We start from the raw sequence: 18,073 nt of genomic DNA on the forward strand, positions 1-18,073 counted from the left end.
TTAACTCTTTTGAGCTTATAATTATGTAACTCATGGTGTCTCCTAAAATTATAAGAACACAGATACCGGTGTAAAGACATTATAAAAAAAAAATAAATAAAATAAAAGGACTAGGCCAAAAGTAATACTTTTAAAAATATCTTTAGTGTAGTTGCCTCATGATGTGTATTTAAGAGATGGAAGTTAATCTCATCATGATATAGGTGGATTTTGTCCTTAACTCCCATTAACGCTAATAGGAGTTAAGTCCATAAATCCCCATCTATCACTATAAGACTTTAGCCTGTCTCCCTCAGTTTTGCATGAATCTGAAATTTACTAACACTGTTTACAGAAACAGAAGCTGCAATCAACTTTAGAAAAATCATTGAAGGAACTTGAATTAAGAAAACAAAGGATTTTCAGATTGTCACCTTTGTTCCTAATTTCTGTTCTTGAGTCTAGTAAATATGCGCTGGAAAAGCTCCCAGGAAAAAGATTTTACATGAAGCATTAACCTTGAAATTCTTTCCTTGAATAAGTTTCAGTTATCATTAAAAATTCTGTTCTGCTCTCACGTCTTCATTTTATTCTGAATACTTGGTACTTCATGCACTCTGCCTATGCATACTCTGGGTGTGCATTTTTAATTACAGTAGCCAAAGCAATTACTCAGCATGAAAGGGCTGTACACTTAGAATTTTCATACTTTTCATTGGGTCTGGCTGAGATGGAGTTTATTTTCCCATAGCCCTCACAGTGCTGTGCTTTGCATTGCTAGCCATAGAAGTGCTGATAACACAACAGTGTTTTGGTTACTGCTGAGCAGCGCTGGCACAGCATCAGTGCTGTCTCTCAAGAGTCCTCTCCCCCACCCTCCCTTCCCATTGAGGGGTAGGACAGGGAGGGCAGGCAAGATCCTGGGAAGGGACACAAGTAGGCCAGCTGACCTATACTAACCAAAGGGATATTCCATACCATATGACATCAACTTATAAAAAAAGACCATATAAAAGCTAAGGAAAGGAGGAGGAAGTGGAGAGCATTTGTTATATACAATGTTTGCCTTTTGGAGCAGCCCCTACATGTGCTGAAGCCCTGCTTCCCAGGAAACAGCCAAACGCTACTTGCTAATGGGAAGTAGAGAATACACCTTGTTATTTTCCTCTTTGCTTATCTGTGTGCAAACTTCTATTTTTGCTTTAGTAAACTGCCTTATCTCAAAAGACTGTAGTGGGTTAACTCTGGTTGGATGCCAGGTACCTATCAAAGCTGCTTTATCTCTCCCCTCTGCAACTCGACAGAGGAGAGAAGATACAATGAAGGGTTCATGAGTTGTGATAAGGACAGGCAGAGATCACTTACTGATCACCATCATGGGCAAAACAGATTTGAAGTGGGGATATTAATGAAAGTAATTAACAGAATCAGAGCAGGATAGTGAGAAGTAAAATCTTAAAAACACCTTCCCCCCACCCCTCCCTCCTTCCCAAGTTCTACCTCCTCCCCCTCAGCAGCGCAGGGAGACGGGAAATAGGGATTATGGTCAGTTCATCACAGGTTGTTTCTGTCGCTGCTCGGAGAGAGAAGTCCTTCCCCTGCTTCCCTGTGGGGTCCCTCCCACAGGAGACAGTTGGACATGAATTACTGAACGTGGGTCATTTTTCCAAGAGATGCAGTTCTTCAGGCACAGGCTACTCAGTGTGGGTCCCCCACAGGGCCACAAGTCTACCAGGAAAATCTGCTCCAGCATGGGCTCCTCTCTCCATGGGTCAGCAGGTCCCTGTCAGGACACTGCTCCAACAATGACCTCCCACAAGGTCACAGCCTCATTTGGGCATCCACCTGCTCCAGTGTGGGTCTCCTCCACTGGCTGCCTCATGGTCCTCCATGGGCTGCCTCACCACGGTCTGCACCACGGGCTTCAGGGGAACCTTAGCTCCAGCATCTGGAGCACCTCCTGCCCCTCCTTCTGCACTGACCTTCTGCAGAGTTGTTCACATGCTCTGCTCTTCTCTGGCTGCAATTTCATCTGCCCCCTAAGTTTTTCTTTTTCCTTCTTAAATATGTTATCACAGAGGTGTTACTCTCATTCCTGATTGGCTCAGCCTTGGCCAGTGGAGGGTCTGTCCCAGAGCCAGGGGGCATTGGCTTTGCAGGACATGGTGGAAGCTTCTAGCAACTTCTCAGAGAAGCCACCCTGTATCCCCCTCCCACTACCTTAATGTGCCACACAAACCCAGTACATATTCCCAAAGTACAGAGATATATCCTAAATCATATATTAAAAAAAAAGTTGAAAATGTTTTATAATACTTTAAAATTAAAAAGTAAAATCATATATTTTATCAAAGGAGCTTGTAAGGATCCAATTTTTACATAGTCTTTTTCTTTTTCCATAGAGAATACACAGCATGTTATCAATTATGACCATCAACAGCTGGTAGAACAAGAAGTATTATGAGACTTGTGAATCAGGCTTTAATTTTGTTTAAAAGCTAATATGATCACAGAAAATGTGGTCTGATATGCATTTTTAATGCCCTGTCTGATGTCATTACTGCCAATATTGGTGCCAGATCTCTTTCTTTTTTTCTTTTCCTAAATCCTTCTAGATTCTAATACCAGTTTACACAAAAACAAAACTGAGCGTCTCTCAGATGGTTTCGTTTCTTCAGCTGCACAAAATAATCCTTACGACTTCAGAATCTCACTTATTACATGGATCTCAGCTGCAGCAGCCATCTCCTACAGCAGAGAAATTGGATTCTGTGTCTTCTCTCACTCCCAAGTACCTCCCTTTGTCCCTTCAGCTAGTTATCCACCTTGTCCAGGAAGTGCAACCCTGCCATTTAGATTCACCAGACAGATGTCTCTAAACAGGGATGTGCAGATTGTCACCTTCTTCCCACTCTCCAAATTTCAGGTAATCCCAACTCACAGCTTCTCTACTCCTACGCATCTAGCGCTCCAGCTTGCAGAGACTTTGAATTTCTCAACAAGTTCATCCAAGTGCTTTTGGCACTGCAAAGCCAACAAAAATCCCTCATCATGATTTAACCCCAGCCAGTAAACAAGTACCACACAACCACTCTCTCACTCCTCCATCAGTGGAATCAAGGAGAGAATTGGAAGGGTTAAAGCTAGAAAACTTGTGAGTTGAGATAAAGACAGTTTAATATGGAAAGCAAAAGCCACACATGCAAGCAAATCAAAACAAGGAATTAATTCACTAATTCCCATGGGCAGGCAGGTGTTCAGCCATCGTCAGGAAAGACAGGTCCATCGTGTGTAACGGTTACCTGGGAAGACATCATCACTCCAAATGTCTCCCTCACTCCTTCCCCTCTCTCCCCCATATATACTGAGTGTGACACCAGATGGTATAGAATATCCCTTTGGTCAGTGGGTGTTGGCTGTCCTTGCTCTGTCTCTTCCCAACCTCCTATGCACCCCCTGTCTCTTTGCCAGCATGGCAGTATGGAAAGCAGAAAAGTCTTTGGCTCCGTGGAAGCACTGCTCAGAAATAACAAAAAACACCTCTATATTATCAACCCTGTGTTCATCACAAGTCCAAACATAGCCTCATACTAACCACTGTGAGGTAAACTAACTCTACCTCAGCCCAAACAAGCTGTAGCCTTCTCCACAGTTCAGAAAGACCCCAACTTGCAAGCATCAAGGCTTAAAATTTAATTCTACCTAGGAACAAATTTAATCCCATATTTTCTTTCCCCAAAAAAAACCAAACCAAAAAAACCAACCAAACAAATAATCCCAAAACCAAACAAAAACAAAACCCAAAAACCAAAATAAAACAAAAAAAACCTCAAGCAAAACAAAACAGCAACACAAAAAAAAAAACAAGGCAACTGTCTCCTCAAGGCATTTCTTGTCAGAAACCAAAGCATTGTGAACAGACACTGAGCTAAAACTTTATCACAATCATGAAAATATTGAAGGTGAATTGAAAGTAAATATATTGAACACACAGAACTGAGGAAAAGTAGATATTCACTATTTCTTCTTTACCTGTTTTTAATGATAAAACAATAATTTTCAAATCACTTCTGGAAAATCTGAATTTATTCCCTTGTTTTAAAAAATAAGAAGTCTTTATAAAAGCCTTTACATTGCCTGCTCATTCAGACACTAGATTTCCTTTTCAGTTAACGGATTTCCATAACGTAAATGTATAAGAACATATGAAAGCTAATTTATTGGCATAACGGGATTAGCTAAAGAAGATTGCTAGTCTGCTTTCCATCTACAAACATTGTGAGCTACAATACACGGGATCTCTCACAATCTTCTTTTAGTTCCTCTATCTTCTTTTAGAAGATTTAAATTAAATAAGGTTTTAGCTACTTGACTTCTGGTAGGATTGAAGGGATAAAACACTGAAAATTTGATGATTCTAGTCAGTCATTATTAGTTCCCTTGTTTGCAATATATTTTTCCTTATTTTTGTGAATATTATGAAACTGGTTACTCTACAGTTTCAGAAAACTGAATATATAAAATGCATGATTTTCATGCCTTGATAAAATGATATAATATATACTACAAACATGTGTAACAACAGTCTTCAAAGTATATATTTGTACTTTGGTTAATTATCCCATTAAGTTTGGATAGTTTTACTTTTATTTTTAAATATTTATACTAGACCTTACAGGGTAACAAGACTGTTTCCTAGCTTGGGAAAACTTGGGGAAAATATTTCAGATTTGTGTCTGTGACTACTGTTCTGGTATTACTGTAGTATTATGAACCACAGGACTTGAGATCTATCAAAATAAGGTTAGATTTGCTTTTCAATGAGTAACCTCTACTTCCACCCTCTTCATCATGGACCTAGTGGAAGCCCATGAGCTTGACATTTCTTCTTTATCCCTTGTTACTCATCTGGACCCACGTGCACTGTTCACAAAGTTATTTTCCTTATGTAAGGAACAGGTTAGCAAATGGATACTGAATGGAATTTGTATTTGTTAAAGTTTTAGCTAGTTGTCCAAGTGCATTTAGTGTGGCCATAATAATCCCTTAGAGTCCCTGGGTTATCTAGGATGGTAGACATATCACAGAATTACTGGAGACATGCATCTTTTTGAACCAGCAGCCAAAAGGCAAAATATCTCAGGGCTTTTCAAGTCCCACTAGATGATGTCTCTGTCTAAAAAAACAAATTGTTCCCTTTCTCCTCGGTACTGGTACAGTTCAAATCTGCATTAAATTTTATGTGTTGCCATGGCATCATTGTAAAACCTCTAAAACAACATTATTTTCCTGATAGACCTCTTGGTGCATTTCGTGCATATCAATAAATTTAAAGTCAACTCATACCTGATCAAGTTTGTTTAAAGTACAGATGTATTCCTTCTCATAGCCCATTTTAGCAGTTTAAACTGAGGGAGTTAGCAGGCCCTGCTTCTGGACTTGAGCTAGTTTAGTTTTACCTTTTATTTTGCCTTATTTACACTATTCTAGGCAATGTCATATTTGCCTACCAACACAAGGAAAGCAGCAGGCAAAATTAATATGGAATTCCCAAATTTGTATTGGATCTAATTTGGTTGTATTTCCCTGACCAGATGAAACAGAGGATGATTTCAAATACATGTTTTCAGTAAAGTTTTCTACTATTAGCCAATTCAGTCACTAACTGAAGCCAGTCATATTCTAAGTGCTAACATAAAAGTCATTAATAACAACACGGACTATATGGCAGAAAAAAATTATGGGAACAAATTAATGATCTGAGAAAAACTTAAATTTTCACTTAGAAGAAGTACCTTCTCCTGTTAGAGCAAAAACTTCTTCAGGAGCATAACATTTTTTTCAATAAACCAGACTCTTTTGTCAATTGAGAACATTGGCAAGGACCAATGAAGACAGAGGCTTAGTGCATGTTGTTTGTTCATGTAATTGTCATGTCCATTTTCATCTAATCCTTTATATTACTGCCTGAAAGTGCAAACATTTTTAAAGCTCCTGAGCTAAAGCTTAAAAAGCAATTATTCTGAACAAGTTGCAATATGTGATTTTAGTGTAATGCATTAGGAGTTGGGAACACATAGCTGCCATTAAATATGGAAGTAGTATATTGAGTCTTTAATTAATAAATATTCTAAGACATGCAGTAGGAACTATGACAAACATTATTATACAGTATGTCAGTACTATGTTTAATTAATATTTTTCAGAATAAATATCCTAGACATTAACTACTTTTGACTTTCGATGATTATTTGTGAGCAGAGAAACTAAAATCTGGTATTGCTACTGAAAATAAACTCAGGAAAATAATTCAACACTAAAATTAATTAAATATGTTCATTTGCAATGTTTTCATCCTAAGACCTACAGAAAATAAGTAGATATTATATTATATTGTCAAATTCAACTGATTTGGGATGTTTTGTAATAAAGACAAGGGAGTAAAAGAGGTAAAAATCAAGGAGTTCTCTCAGAAACTGCTAACTATATTCTTCTTCTTTTAGCTATGGGTTGAATAAAAACTTTTAGTAAGGCAAAGACTGAACCGGAGTAGTTGTAGAACAGTTGTCATCCTCCAAACCATTCAAAGTGATGGCAAATGAGATATTACTCATCCCAGAAGAAAAGAAAATGAGCAACATTCATCTGTCCCAGGCAGAATGTTAGCAGAAGCCATTTCACTTCAGAATCCAAGGTTATGAAAAGCAGGTGACACACCTAGGAAGAGCACTTGGTACAGTAGTGTATAAATTTATTTGCTGAACTTTGATTTAGTAAGGGAGTCTGAGAAATCTGATATTACAGGTAGCAATTCAGAAGTACTAGTTTTAGCCAGTTCTTTCTAAGTAAGTTCTAGTTCTGTTGACTTCAATATGAGTATTGCTGGACAGTTAAGGGACTCAAACTCTAAATCAGGCAATATTGAAATAAAACTTTAACTAAACCATTCACACGACACCCACCAGAATATCTAGTACTTCAGAAATGTATGAAAAAACAAACCAAACCAAACTAAAAATCCCCAAAAATTGGGAAAAAAACCCCAGGAATATTAAAAATATTAATGCACACCTTAAAATCTGCTCCTCAGAGGACCTGTTAATCCAAATCCATCAACAGTCTTTTCTGAATAGCTCAAATAATTTCCTAAGGCTTCCTGAGATCAGATGCAAGTTAGTCCTCACCCAAATCTCCAAACCATCTAGCCTGTCCTACTTAATGGAGGGAGTAGGAGCACCTATAATTTTCAAACTAGTCTAGGATTAGAATTTTTATCCAGGAACTGAACAGGCCTCACTGCTCATCCTCAGCCTTCAAGGGATGAAATCTTGAGATCCTAATCACCAACAAAGTGCTTAGCCAACTAATTTGAGGTAGGGCTAGAAAAGAAATTTTTCCATGTCTTTGTGTATGGAACTTCATACTTTCCCTAATACAGCAAAATTGCGGGAGTCACAGGATTAGAAACAAAAATTGCAAGAGGAAGGCTTTCTCCCGAGGTCCATCGATGAAGACATTGCTTTCTGAGGAAGGAATTGTGGTTGTGGAAAATTCACAAAGTTGCTCTTACTGAGGGAGTGGTGCAGTACTGCAATTGCTCTCAGCCTCTCTATGGGTTCCTAATTCCAGAGTCAGAGCAATAAGGTCATACTTAGCTCTGGAAAGAGAGATTCTACCTATGGAAATATCCAACAACAGATCACAAGGAAGGATTCTCTGTGTCAGACAAATTCTTTATCATAATCAACAGTCTATCTACATTGCTTCTTGTAGTGAATGCCCTGCAGCTCTTCATACAGAAAAGCATGATGTCAGGCATGTTTGGCATTAGTCAAACCTTTGTACTCTGACACAGATTTGATGTGCCAATTAAAGTTAAGTACTCAGCAATTGATTTAAATCACAGTTAATTTCTCTTTAGCTACTACGGTAAATCTTTGACAGATTAATGAGTTACAGTTAATGATGAAGTATGGAACTTGTTGTAATTGGTTTTCACTCACTAATTGAACTGCCATACAGCACGTATGTGCTATTCTAGATGCTGTTCAGGCCTATAATCATCAAATCATAGAATGTTAAGGGGTTGGAATGGACCTTGAAGATCCCAAACACCATGCCATGGGCAGGAACTCCTCCCATTAGACCAGGTTGTTCTAGACCTTATCCAACCTGGCTTTGAACACTGCCAGTGTTTGGAGCATCCACACCTCTCTGGGCAACCTGTTCCAGTGTCTCACCACCCTCACAGTAAAAAATTTCTTCCTAGTATCTAACCTAAATTTTCCCTCTCTCAATTTGTACCCATTACTCCTTGCCCTGTTACTACAGTTCCTGTTCAAGAGTCCCTCTCTGGCTTCCCTGTAGGCCTTCCTCAGACACTGGAACGTTGCTGTAAGGTCTCCACACAACCTTCCCTTCTCCAGGTGGAACAGCCCCAATTTTCTCAGCCTGTCTCTGTAGCAGAGGTGCTCCAGTTCTCTTATCAGCTTCATGGTCCTCTTCTGGACTTGCTCCAACAATTCCATGTCCTTCTTATGCTGTACACAGTAATCCAGTAATAGTGAAAATATAATAAAAAATAGAGTCCCCTTATTTGCTATAATAAATCATACCAATGAAAATATCATCAGTTTATTAGCATGATAACCAAAAAGAGGAACCATCTCAGTTCAGCCTAAATTTATTGATAGTTAAGGAAGGATATTCTTGTCCTTAGATTTTAAATGTTTTCTCCCTCTAGTACTTACCTTTTGATATATTTACAAGTGACAATCAAGTAATCAATTAAGTCATAATTCAAGTTCTTTCCATTATCAGTTTAAAGAAATCCAGCTTTTCCTGCCTACTCTGACAGAAATGGCTATCCTGTCCACTCCTCTATCATCCTTTTCTGCATATTCTTTGGAACAGGCATGACTAGAGATGAGATTTCACCATAAATAATATCAGTAACAATTGAATTCCAACTATAAAATTGAATTCACTATAAAAGTGAATCCTTCAGATTACATGTATAGTTTTATTTTTCAAATGTCAGTGTGAATTTAAAGATTTTCCTACTTTGATTTTGCAATGGCATTGGCAATCTGCATGGAAAATGATTTGTTTGAGTGGTTTACTTAAATTTAAATATTTGAGTTTCTATACTAGAGACCTTTCATCAAAGCCATATTGAAATAATTAGCTGAATAATTTTTGGTCCAGTCTGAAATTTTCAGCTATGTAAAGGAAAACTAAGAAAACTGCATCCATTTACCCAAAGTAATTAGTTACCTAAAGTGCAGCCATAGTGCTTAAGACTAATGCATAAATTTAAAATGGAAAGATGTTATTACCACAAAGTACTACTATGCCACAGGGCATCCTGTCTAATTATACCAATCAAGACAGCAATAAAAAGCATGTCAAGTTGCATGTTTTTCAGGGACTGAGACAGTACCTTCAGAAAATCTCACCAGTAAAAATTAAAACAATTAATGTGTTCCGTAACATAGTAGCTTTTCTTGTACAGCAGTGAGAATGAGCTTTCGTTACAAGAAAGAGCTATAATTAACAGATTAAAAAAAAAGTTCCCTACAAGAACAATATTGCTTATGGTGACTTACCTTTACTCTTAACAGTGTTCTTCAAAAGTCTGTAAGATTTCCTTGTTAAAATTTTGCAGTGAGTTATAACAAATGAAGAATCATTTGACTATATTATGCAAAAGACAAGTGTAAATTTCACTTAGAATGATATATTAGTCAAAGTTAGTCAAAATAGTATTTGGAATGGCAACAGATAGGGTTCTCTGATTTATGCATGAAATTTTGATGATTGTTCAAATAACAGCATACAAAAATTATGAGAGCAGGTGATGTTCAATGTTCAAATGAGAGGTATATTTTGGAATCTTTGTCTCATATCTAGAAGGAGACATTGCATATTAAAATGTGTTAAAGAAACAGAGTTACGTAATTAATATTTTGAGGATTTGTGCAAATGTATTCTGTATGTTGCCTAAAAAAAATCGGAAGAAAAGGACTCTCCAGGCAATATTAGATATAATAGAGAGTAGCTCTTTCAATGAAGAGTACATAGAGTACAAAGGCACATGCCTACATACAGAATTCTTACACTTTTATGTCTTTTAGTAATTATCATATCTAATGGGGACATCCAATCCTAAGATCCTTTTGCCCAGGTACCACCCTCAGAACCACCCCACTGGAGTCCCTCCAAGGGCCTTCAACCTTCTATCTTGTTTTGTCTACCTTATCTCTTGCTATTCCGGTCCAGGGGCATATCCCAATGGAATGTCCTTGCTAAAATCTATTGCCTTGAAAAGAGAGTCAAAAAATGGCTAAGCTGAAGCTTCAGGAATGTGGCACACAAACTGTGAGAAAGTAATGGTCTAAAGCAACCCCAGCAACATTAAAATCTACAAAAAGCTAAAAATCCTAAAAATTCTAAGGTATCAGTATGTTATGGTAATATAGCTATATCTGTACAAGTATCATGAAGTAGAAATCAAAATATTCTCTAAGTGTGTCAGATTTCACTGTGTGCTGGAACTTGCTAATCAAAATGTTAGTACTGGAGTCCCTAATGGCCTCAGCCTCAGCATTGGCAGCAAAGAGTAGTTACCTGACCTCCAATTTTTATTTTATTGAGCCTTATGAAGCAGATGAACAGTATCCTGAGCCTCTATGAAAGTTCACCCTGTGGCTAAAGGGTTTTGAGGTATAGTGAAGCAAGTGCAGACCCATAAGCAGCCTTGTTCTGTAGAATCAGGGTACAGCAGCTGTTCAGACAATGGCAGCCTTAAGGTTACAAGAAAGGCTTTGGAAGTCACCACAACTTAAATGATTTCTCTCTCCCCTCAGGGAACATCCATGTCACAGTTATTTGAATTATGAGTCACCCTTTCAGTCAAATAGCACATCAGAATAGCAAGCCTCTTGTAGGATAAAAAGTCAGTTCAGGCAGTTTGGTTCTGGTGTCTGTGTTTGCGTCAAACAACCTTACTTGTTTAAAGCAATTAAGCCTTGTGTTCATAATGTGCAATTATAAACTGAGATGATGAATACTTGTCCTTCATAAAATAGCAGTTGAATATATCTCTTTCCTTTTGATAGATTAGAATTTTTTTTTAGTGAATAATGAGAGCTAATTTAAGTCAGACTTTTAAAGGAACGATGAAAAATAGCTTCAATTGCTTCAATGAGAAATTTAACCAGGACTTTTTTTCATCTGAAGAGCTGGAAACAATTTAAACCAGTAAACTTTATTCAAACTGACATATAGAACAACTTAATATAAGCTTGAAAAGATTCCTTCATTTTCTTTGTCCATTTTCCTTTTTCATTTCAACTTTCTGTTATGCATTTATCACCTGTTTTCTTTTACACATATGATTACTCTACAACTAATCCCATTCATAAACTGTTCATATTCTACTGAGAAAAATAAAGTAAATAGACATACTTTAGGTTATACGAATTAAAACATAGAGCTTGGGTTGGGCTGAAGTGCAGATAAAGTCCTGAGAGCTGCAGTGCTCCCACCCAGTACTCCAGGTTTAGAGTAAGTGTTTCCTTAGTGCAAGGATTTCCCATGCTGAGAAAGGCAGGAGAGCCGTCACTGCTCCCACATCCTACTTCTTTCTGTCCTTTTGATTTTATACATGAATCTGGAAAGGGAACTGGTACTACATGGTATTTGGGATATCATGCAAAGAAATAAGGATATTTCAGTGGTTATCATGCCCTCTTTAGAAAAGACCAAAAATTCAGTTCTATGAGCACTGAAGCACAAGCTTGTCTAAGAATTTTGGCTCACTTTAGAAACAAACAAAAAACAGAAGCTTGTTTCTACATCTCTAAAGTACAAATGCCTGGCCCTGTTTTCATCATGTCATGCTGCTAATTATGAAAAATACTAACAGCTTCTCATAAGAACTTTGTATGGCTCTTGAGGCTGTCATTACCCATGATGAAAAAGAAAGGAAATGTCTTTCAGTTCTTTACCGAAGGAGATTGGGGTGTATGTGTTTAACAAATTAGTTAACTATTTTTATATTTTTAAAACAGCTGATTAGCAAATCCTACATTTGTTCTACATGGCATTTCATGTTGCATGCTTCCATTTGGCTAGAGAGCCTTTTTCCTGTCTGCTGAAAGCAGTAATTTGAATTAATTTCATTCTCCAGGTGTAGTTTTCCACCCAATTTCTTTGTCTTGAAAATTTATAAGCTTATGTGAATATAAAATCCTCTACTGGGACTTTCTCTATAAAATGTGCAGTATTTTTTCATTACAACAAACAAACGCTTCATAAGCATGTTTTTGCATATTCAACTACCTTTATTCAAGATGAATAATTAAATTGACAAAACTAGCAGGATGCTGCATATATGGAAAACTGTTTCTCATGAGTAAATGTTGCATATTGAGGTTCCTGTTCTTGGCTTGATTCTCACAACTGTATAGCTGCATGTTCCAAGTTTCCTAAGATCAATATTAATACAACACTGGCTTTCTACACCAGTGAGGTTTTAACTAGTTATTCTAACCTGTAATAACTAGTACCATTAGTTATTGGCCAAATTGTATTGCTCAGCCCTGCACACTTCATTTCCCATTCTGACTCAAAAATATTCTTATTAAAATTCATTTTCATTTCCCTTTTTAACCATAAAGAAGTGATGTTTTTACTTCTGTTACATTCAGAAATGTCATGTAAGGTCTGACAATCTTTCCCTTCTGCCGCTAATATGTCTTTGTTTCTTTTTTATTTTTTTCTTTATTCATTAATGCAGTTGAATAATGAGGAAAATTATATTATGACCAATAAAAATATAGTTCCTATGTCCTTATGCTCAATCTTAGTTTTAACTACAACATAATGAGATGCTAATATTCACTTTTATTTAAAAACAAATATTTTCATTTTTCAGAGTGGTAAACTTTTAAGTGTGCAGCCATAAATACGACATCTCTGACAGAAAGTATATACAGCTCCAAAAGGAATTCCAGAAGTTTGAAGCACTCCACTTGTCTTCTCTATAAAAGCACCCTTGATTAAGACAGGATTGTCTGTGCCTCCACATGTAACTAAGCTAATTTTTCATAAGGACGTGTATGATCTCCACTGTATTTGAACAGAGGAGGAACATGTGTCCTCCTCAGACTGCTATATGGCAAGTTACTGCTCATACAGTTTTCAATAGCAAACTGAGGCAGAGAAAGCCTAGTGGCTTCTAAAATATGTAAGGATTAGAGAGAGAAAAAAGAAATTAATTTAACTTCCCTTACAGTGGGACAGGTTCTCACTGACAAAGAGAGGGAAGTGGGAATGCCCTTGCCAGGATTTGGGCAGAAAAACATAACTCCAAAGAACTCTTATGATTCTCATTTTGATTTCAAGACAAAGTTGTGGTAGGGGTAGAGTTATATGGAATTTTATGAACTGTACATGGAGGTTGGATTTCCTTATCTTGGGATTTTTTTTCAATTGTCCTGAAATGCATCATTATTCTTATCCATTGTGTCCCCACTAATACAAATAGGTATCATTCTGGCACTCAGCTAAGTAATTCTGTTGTCATCCACAGATGGACAGGAGATTACATGGCTAAGAAATGAAATAAAAGCTAAATCTCTATGCTTGATAAAGCTCTGCTTGTTTTCTCTTTCATTCAGGATTACCGAGTGAACATCTTTCTCCGTCAGAATTGGAATGATCCACGCCTTGCATACAGCGAATATCCAGATGACTCTTTAGATTTAGATCCATCCATGTTGGATTCAATTTGGAAACCTGATTTGTTCTTTGCTAATGAAAAAGGTGCCAACTTTCATGAAGTTACAACAGATAATAAATTGTTGCGGATATTCAAAAATGGAAATGTACTTTATTCCATCAGGTAAGTCTCTAATCAAATTATTTTTTCAGATAGAAGCTCAAAAGTATACCTAAGAACTGCTAAAAGATAAATTCAGTTGCTAGTCACGCAGAAGTATCATCCGTGAGTTCTGAACACAGAACTTGTCAACATTACTGTTAATACTAAATTAAAAAATGATCCTTCATTAGGCATGCACATAGTAAAAGTAATAAGAAAAGTATCTTTCCCGTTTTAAAGTACGAGTACTGATCCTAGAGGAACTAGGACACTGCATAGAGCAAGCAGTTCTCTAGTATTATAATCTATGTCGGCCTATGTATGAGTTTCACAGTCTGTAGCCTTCAATGTCACGACAATCAAACGTTATTTCTCTTTCGCCTTTTTGCATATTGAAGTTGCCCTTCAACATGGAAACATGACCTGTTTGAGGAAGTATGACATTTAAAGATTAGTCACTTACTGCTGGAGTTGGAGAGAAAAATGGAAATCAAACTTTTGAAAAGGTTTAAGAAGCTATAAGCAGCAATCATAAGTATTGACAAAGTCTAGTTATCATAGTTCATTTCTCTTCTATTCTTATCATTTTTATTGATACAGATACAGACATCAGTAGGCATTTTACCACTGTCTTCAAAAACTCAATCAAATGAGAAATATATTGGATATAAGTATGCTAATGGCCCACTAGACATGGTATAGATTTGGCATTGAAGCAGTGTAAAATGTTACACTTTTCAAAATAAATATACTATTGTCCACTTAGTGTTTTACTTTGCACGCTTTTATGACTCTTAATTAATGGGTAATCAGACTCTTTGAAGATATATCAGGAATAGTTTTTATACCAGAAAAAAAAGCAAACATTTGTGATTTGTATGGATGTATCAGTGGCAAGACAGCTTCTTTCCTCCCTCCCTCCAAGGCAAGTGGGCAGTATCTTTTCAAGTTTACACAGGGAGAAAGGATTGGGTGAAAATTCTTACGGGCGTTTCATATTCAAAAGGAGGTTCGTCTGCCACTCTAGGAACATAGTGAGTCTTCAGTGTCACAACCTGTATTCTGTCATTAGAAACAGATGGAAAGAAAGTTAAAAGGATTCCTTCTCTAGATTCAAGTAGAAAGTAGATCTAAATCAATTATCTCCAGACTGTCTAAGTCACTCCAAGAGGCACTGGCAGCTGTTCCACTCTAATCAAGTAGCTCCTCCCCCTTGCCCTACTCCTTTCAGATACATGCAACACAGGATATAGACCCCACCGCTCAACTGAGGCAAGTTTGGATTGCAACTTCAATAGAATTCAAGTTTGTGCCCAGGTGAAATGGGGGAAAAAAACTCAAACATGAGAAATATTATAATATTAAATTACAAAAGAAAACTTTGAATGTGATGAAAGCAGATTCCAGATGGTTCCTGTGATTCTTATGAAGCCAGAAAATTTATGTTGCCATGATTTAATTAAGAACTATTACAATTTCTGAAACAAATTTAAAATCATACCATTGGTGTGTAGTTTAATTGTTATGTACATTTCAGTCAGTTAAGCTTTTGATAAGAGGAGACATGCTAATTGCTAATGTGTTGATATAAAAAGAAAAAAATCAAGTTTTCTAAATCTGCTTTTTTCTTTCATCCTTAATGTCTCCTCCCCTAATTGCATTTGAACAATTCAGACAAGAAAATAATGGAAGGTTACAGTGCCTATTTCAATGAATACTTAATACAAAATACTGAAATATTTACTGAAGCATAAAATACAGGTGCATCTTCTCTGAGATGGCTTGCTGTGTTACCAGCCTACTAGTCTGATTTTGCATTAGCAACTGTTTTTAATAGCATAGGAATAGAGCCTGGGTCTGACTTCCCTCCTCAGTCTCTTACCCTGCAGCTCTGTCACTTGCAGGCTAAACAGAAATTATAGAAAGAATGAATCAAGAAGATTTGGTCAGCAAAAAAAAATACATAAAATAATATACAGCCATACTTGCCACCTACTGCCCACTTCCCTTTAGCCCCAATGACAAAAACAGGGGAATGGGTTTAAGAGAGGAGGATTAGAGTATTCCCATGCTAGAAAAGCCTTATATGTCAGGTCTTGAATTCAAGTTCCTCAGGTTTTTGTAGGGCATTCTATCAACTGAACTGATTAATGACGTTACAGTAATGTCCACAAATGATGAATGGATACCTAAAAATGGCCAGTGAGGGAAAACATGTGCCTTTATCTCTTATGTTCTTCTTTCTCATTCCATTGAGAAGTATTACTCTGAAGATAAATTATTGTATTTATATAAAATGTAAAAATACCTCTTTTGCCCACAAGTTGCAAAGTATTTCACGGGAAGTATCAGGACTAACATAAAACACGGCTGCAGTTCAAAATTACAGGCATATCTCAGTTTACCATCCAAATCATAAAATGCTATCTTAAGCCTTTGTGTTGACATTTTAAGTACCTTATTTTAGGACAACGCCACATAAATTACTTTGCCACTATAATTTGCAGCTGACATATGTTATGAAATTCTTGCAGATTTGGGTAAATTTTATGTCAAGGATTTGAAATACTGAAACAGTACAATAACTCTGCTGTAGTACAAAAAGGCAGGCTGTTGCTGCATTCTTTTAGATTTCTCATAAAGTTAGGCAACCCTACTGAAAAACTTGTTTTTCTGAAAGTCTGCAATAATTTTTTTCCATATTATCATACTAAGCTAAGTGAGTTAAATGGGTTCAGCTAGTATGCATCATTTTGAGAGCTTTCTAACGAAAACGTGTTCTATTTCTATTTACTTCTAATGTATTCATGCATTCTTCCTGCGCAGTTCTATGGTATTTTGGTGGTATATTTTTAATGGGGTTTTGTGTTCTTTCAGGTTGACTTTAATACTGTCCTGTCCGATGGATCTCAAAAATTTTCCAATGGATGTGCAAACATGTATAATGCAGCTGGAAAGCTGTAAGTTTGTGTAATGTATTATCCAGTAAATACTTTTGCAGGGATTACAATTATGCAGGAGGTAGAAAAATCCCTTGTAGTGGTACAAAAATAAATTTCCAAAATGAATCTTCTATTTTACCAAAAGAATCTCTGAAATATACATGATTTTCAGAGGAAGAGATATTTTCATCCTTATTTGCACTGATAATCAATAGTTTTCTGTAAATCTGAAGTTATCACTAAACTTAAATAGCCAGTGACAGCTTACCTTCAAACAAAATTTCTGCATATAGGGTTTCACCATAAGTCTTCCCCGTGTTCACACGTGCAGGAAGAGAATAATATGGGAGAGCATAAAAGAAACATGAGAATGGAAACTGTAAAGCAGCTATACCATTTCAAGGCACATACACACACTCACAAAAGGACAAATCAGCTCTTCTCTCTGATGTTATGATCTGAGCTAACAGAGGATCTATGAGGAGAAAGACATAGATATGCATTAAATTTTCATCTTCCTTGTGATATGACTATTTGAAAATTGCCATTTCCCTTAAAATGAGAGGACTTTGAAAGAGACTTCTAGTGGAGAAATCCTCCCAGTAATGCAAAGAACAAAAATAAAATAAAGTAAAGCATTCCTTGAAGGATTCCAGTAATCTGAAATTTGTGAAAATTAGTGACAGGGCAAAACATATTAGGAAGTGTCCATCTAAATGATCTAGATTTACAGTTTTAGTAACTCTAAATGTTTCAAAATATTTTTTTAAAAATTTGCATATAGAATGAACATACTGGATTATTTGAAACATATAGATGAGAAACACAATACACATAATATGATTAAAGTATTTCTTGGATTTTTTCTTCTTTTACTGGAGCAAAGTAGCATCTTAAGGAAGGGAGAGGTAATTATCTATCAGCCAGTATGTCAGAACTGTTCAATGTATGAATAGTGATATGCTTTTATAAAAAATTGCAGGTTGAGTATAAAAGCCAGATCTGTCTTTTACTGTAATGGACAGATGGTAACATTATGAAGCAGGCTTTCAATATGAGGGCAATGGCTGAATCTGACAGCAGAAATTTTCTTGACAAAAATTGAGAGATTTGCAGCAAATGTCAAGGAATTTAGGAAAATATTATATATATCCTAGATTTAAGCAAAACTCTGTGGTCAACCCAGGCAGATGATCCTTGCAATAACCTATGTCGCTTGCATAATTAAAGTGACTAAACAAAAGGTTAATATGAGGGAGTTGTA

General features: G+C 36.5%; 1 protein-coding gene across 4 annotated transcripts in view; it reads left to right on the forward strand.

Moving 5' to 3' along the window:
- The window catches only part of GLRA3 (glycine receptor alpha 3), an 84,524-nt gene that overhangs the window by 34,464 nt on the left and 31,987 nt on the right, over nt 1-18,073 (forward strand). For all 4 annotated transcript variants that reach the window (XM_032686636.1, XM_032686634.1, XM_032686635.1 and 1 more), the window contains 2 exons: nt 13,665-13,888; nt 16,745-16,827. In XM_032686636.1, coding sequence (XP_032542527.1) covers nt 13,665-13,888; nt 16,745-16,827 — 307 coding nt within the window. The remainder of the gene's footprint in view (nt 1-13,664; nt 13,889-16,744; nt 16,828-18,073) is intronic.

This window comes from Chiroxiphia lanceolata, chromosome 4, assembly GCF_009829145.1.
Source record: "Chiroxiphia lanceolata isolate bChiLan1 chromosome 4, bChiLan1.pri, whole genome shotgun sequence".
Classification (NCBI taxonomy): domain Eukaryota; kingdom Metazoa; phylum Chordata; class Aves; order Passeriformes; family Pipridae; genus Chiroxiphia; species Chiroxiphia lanceolata.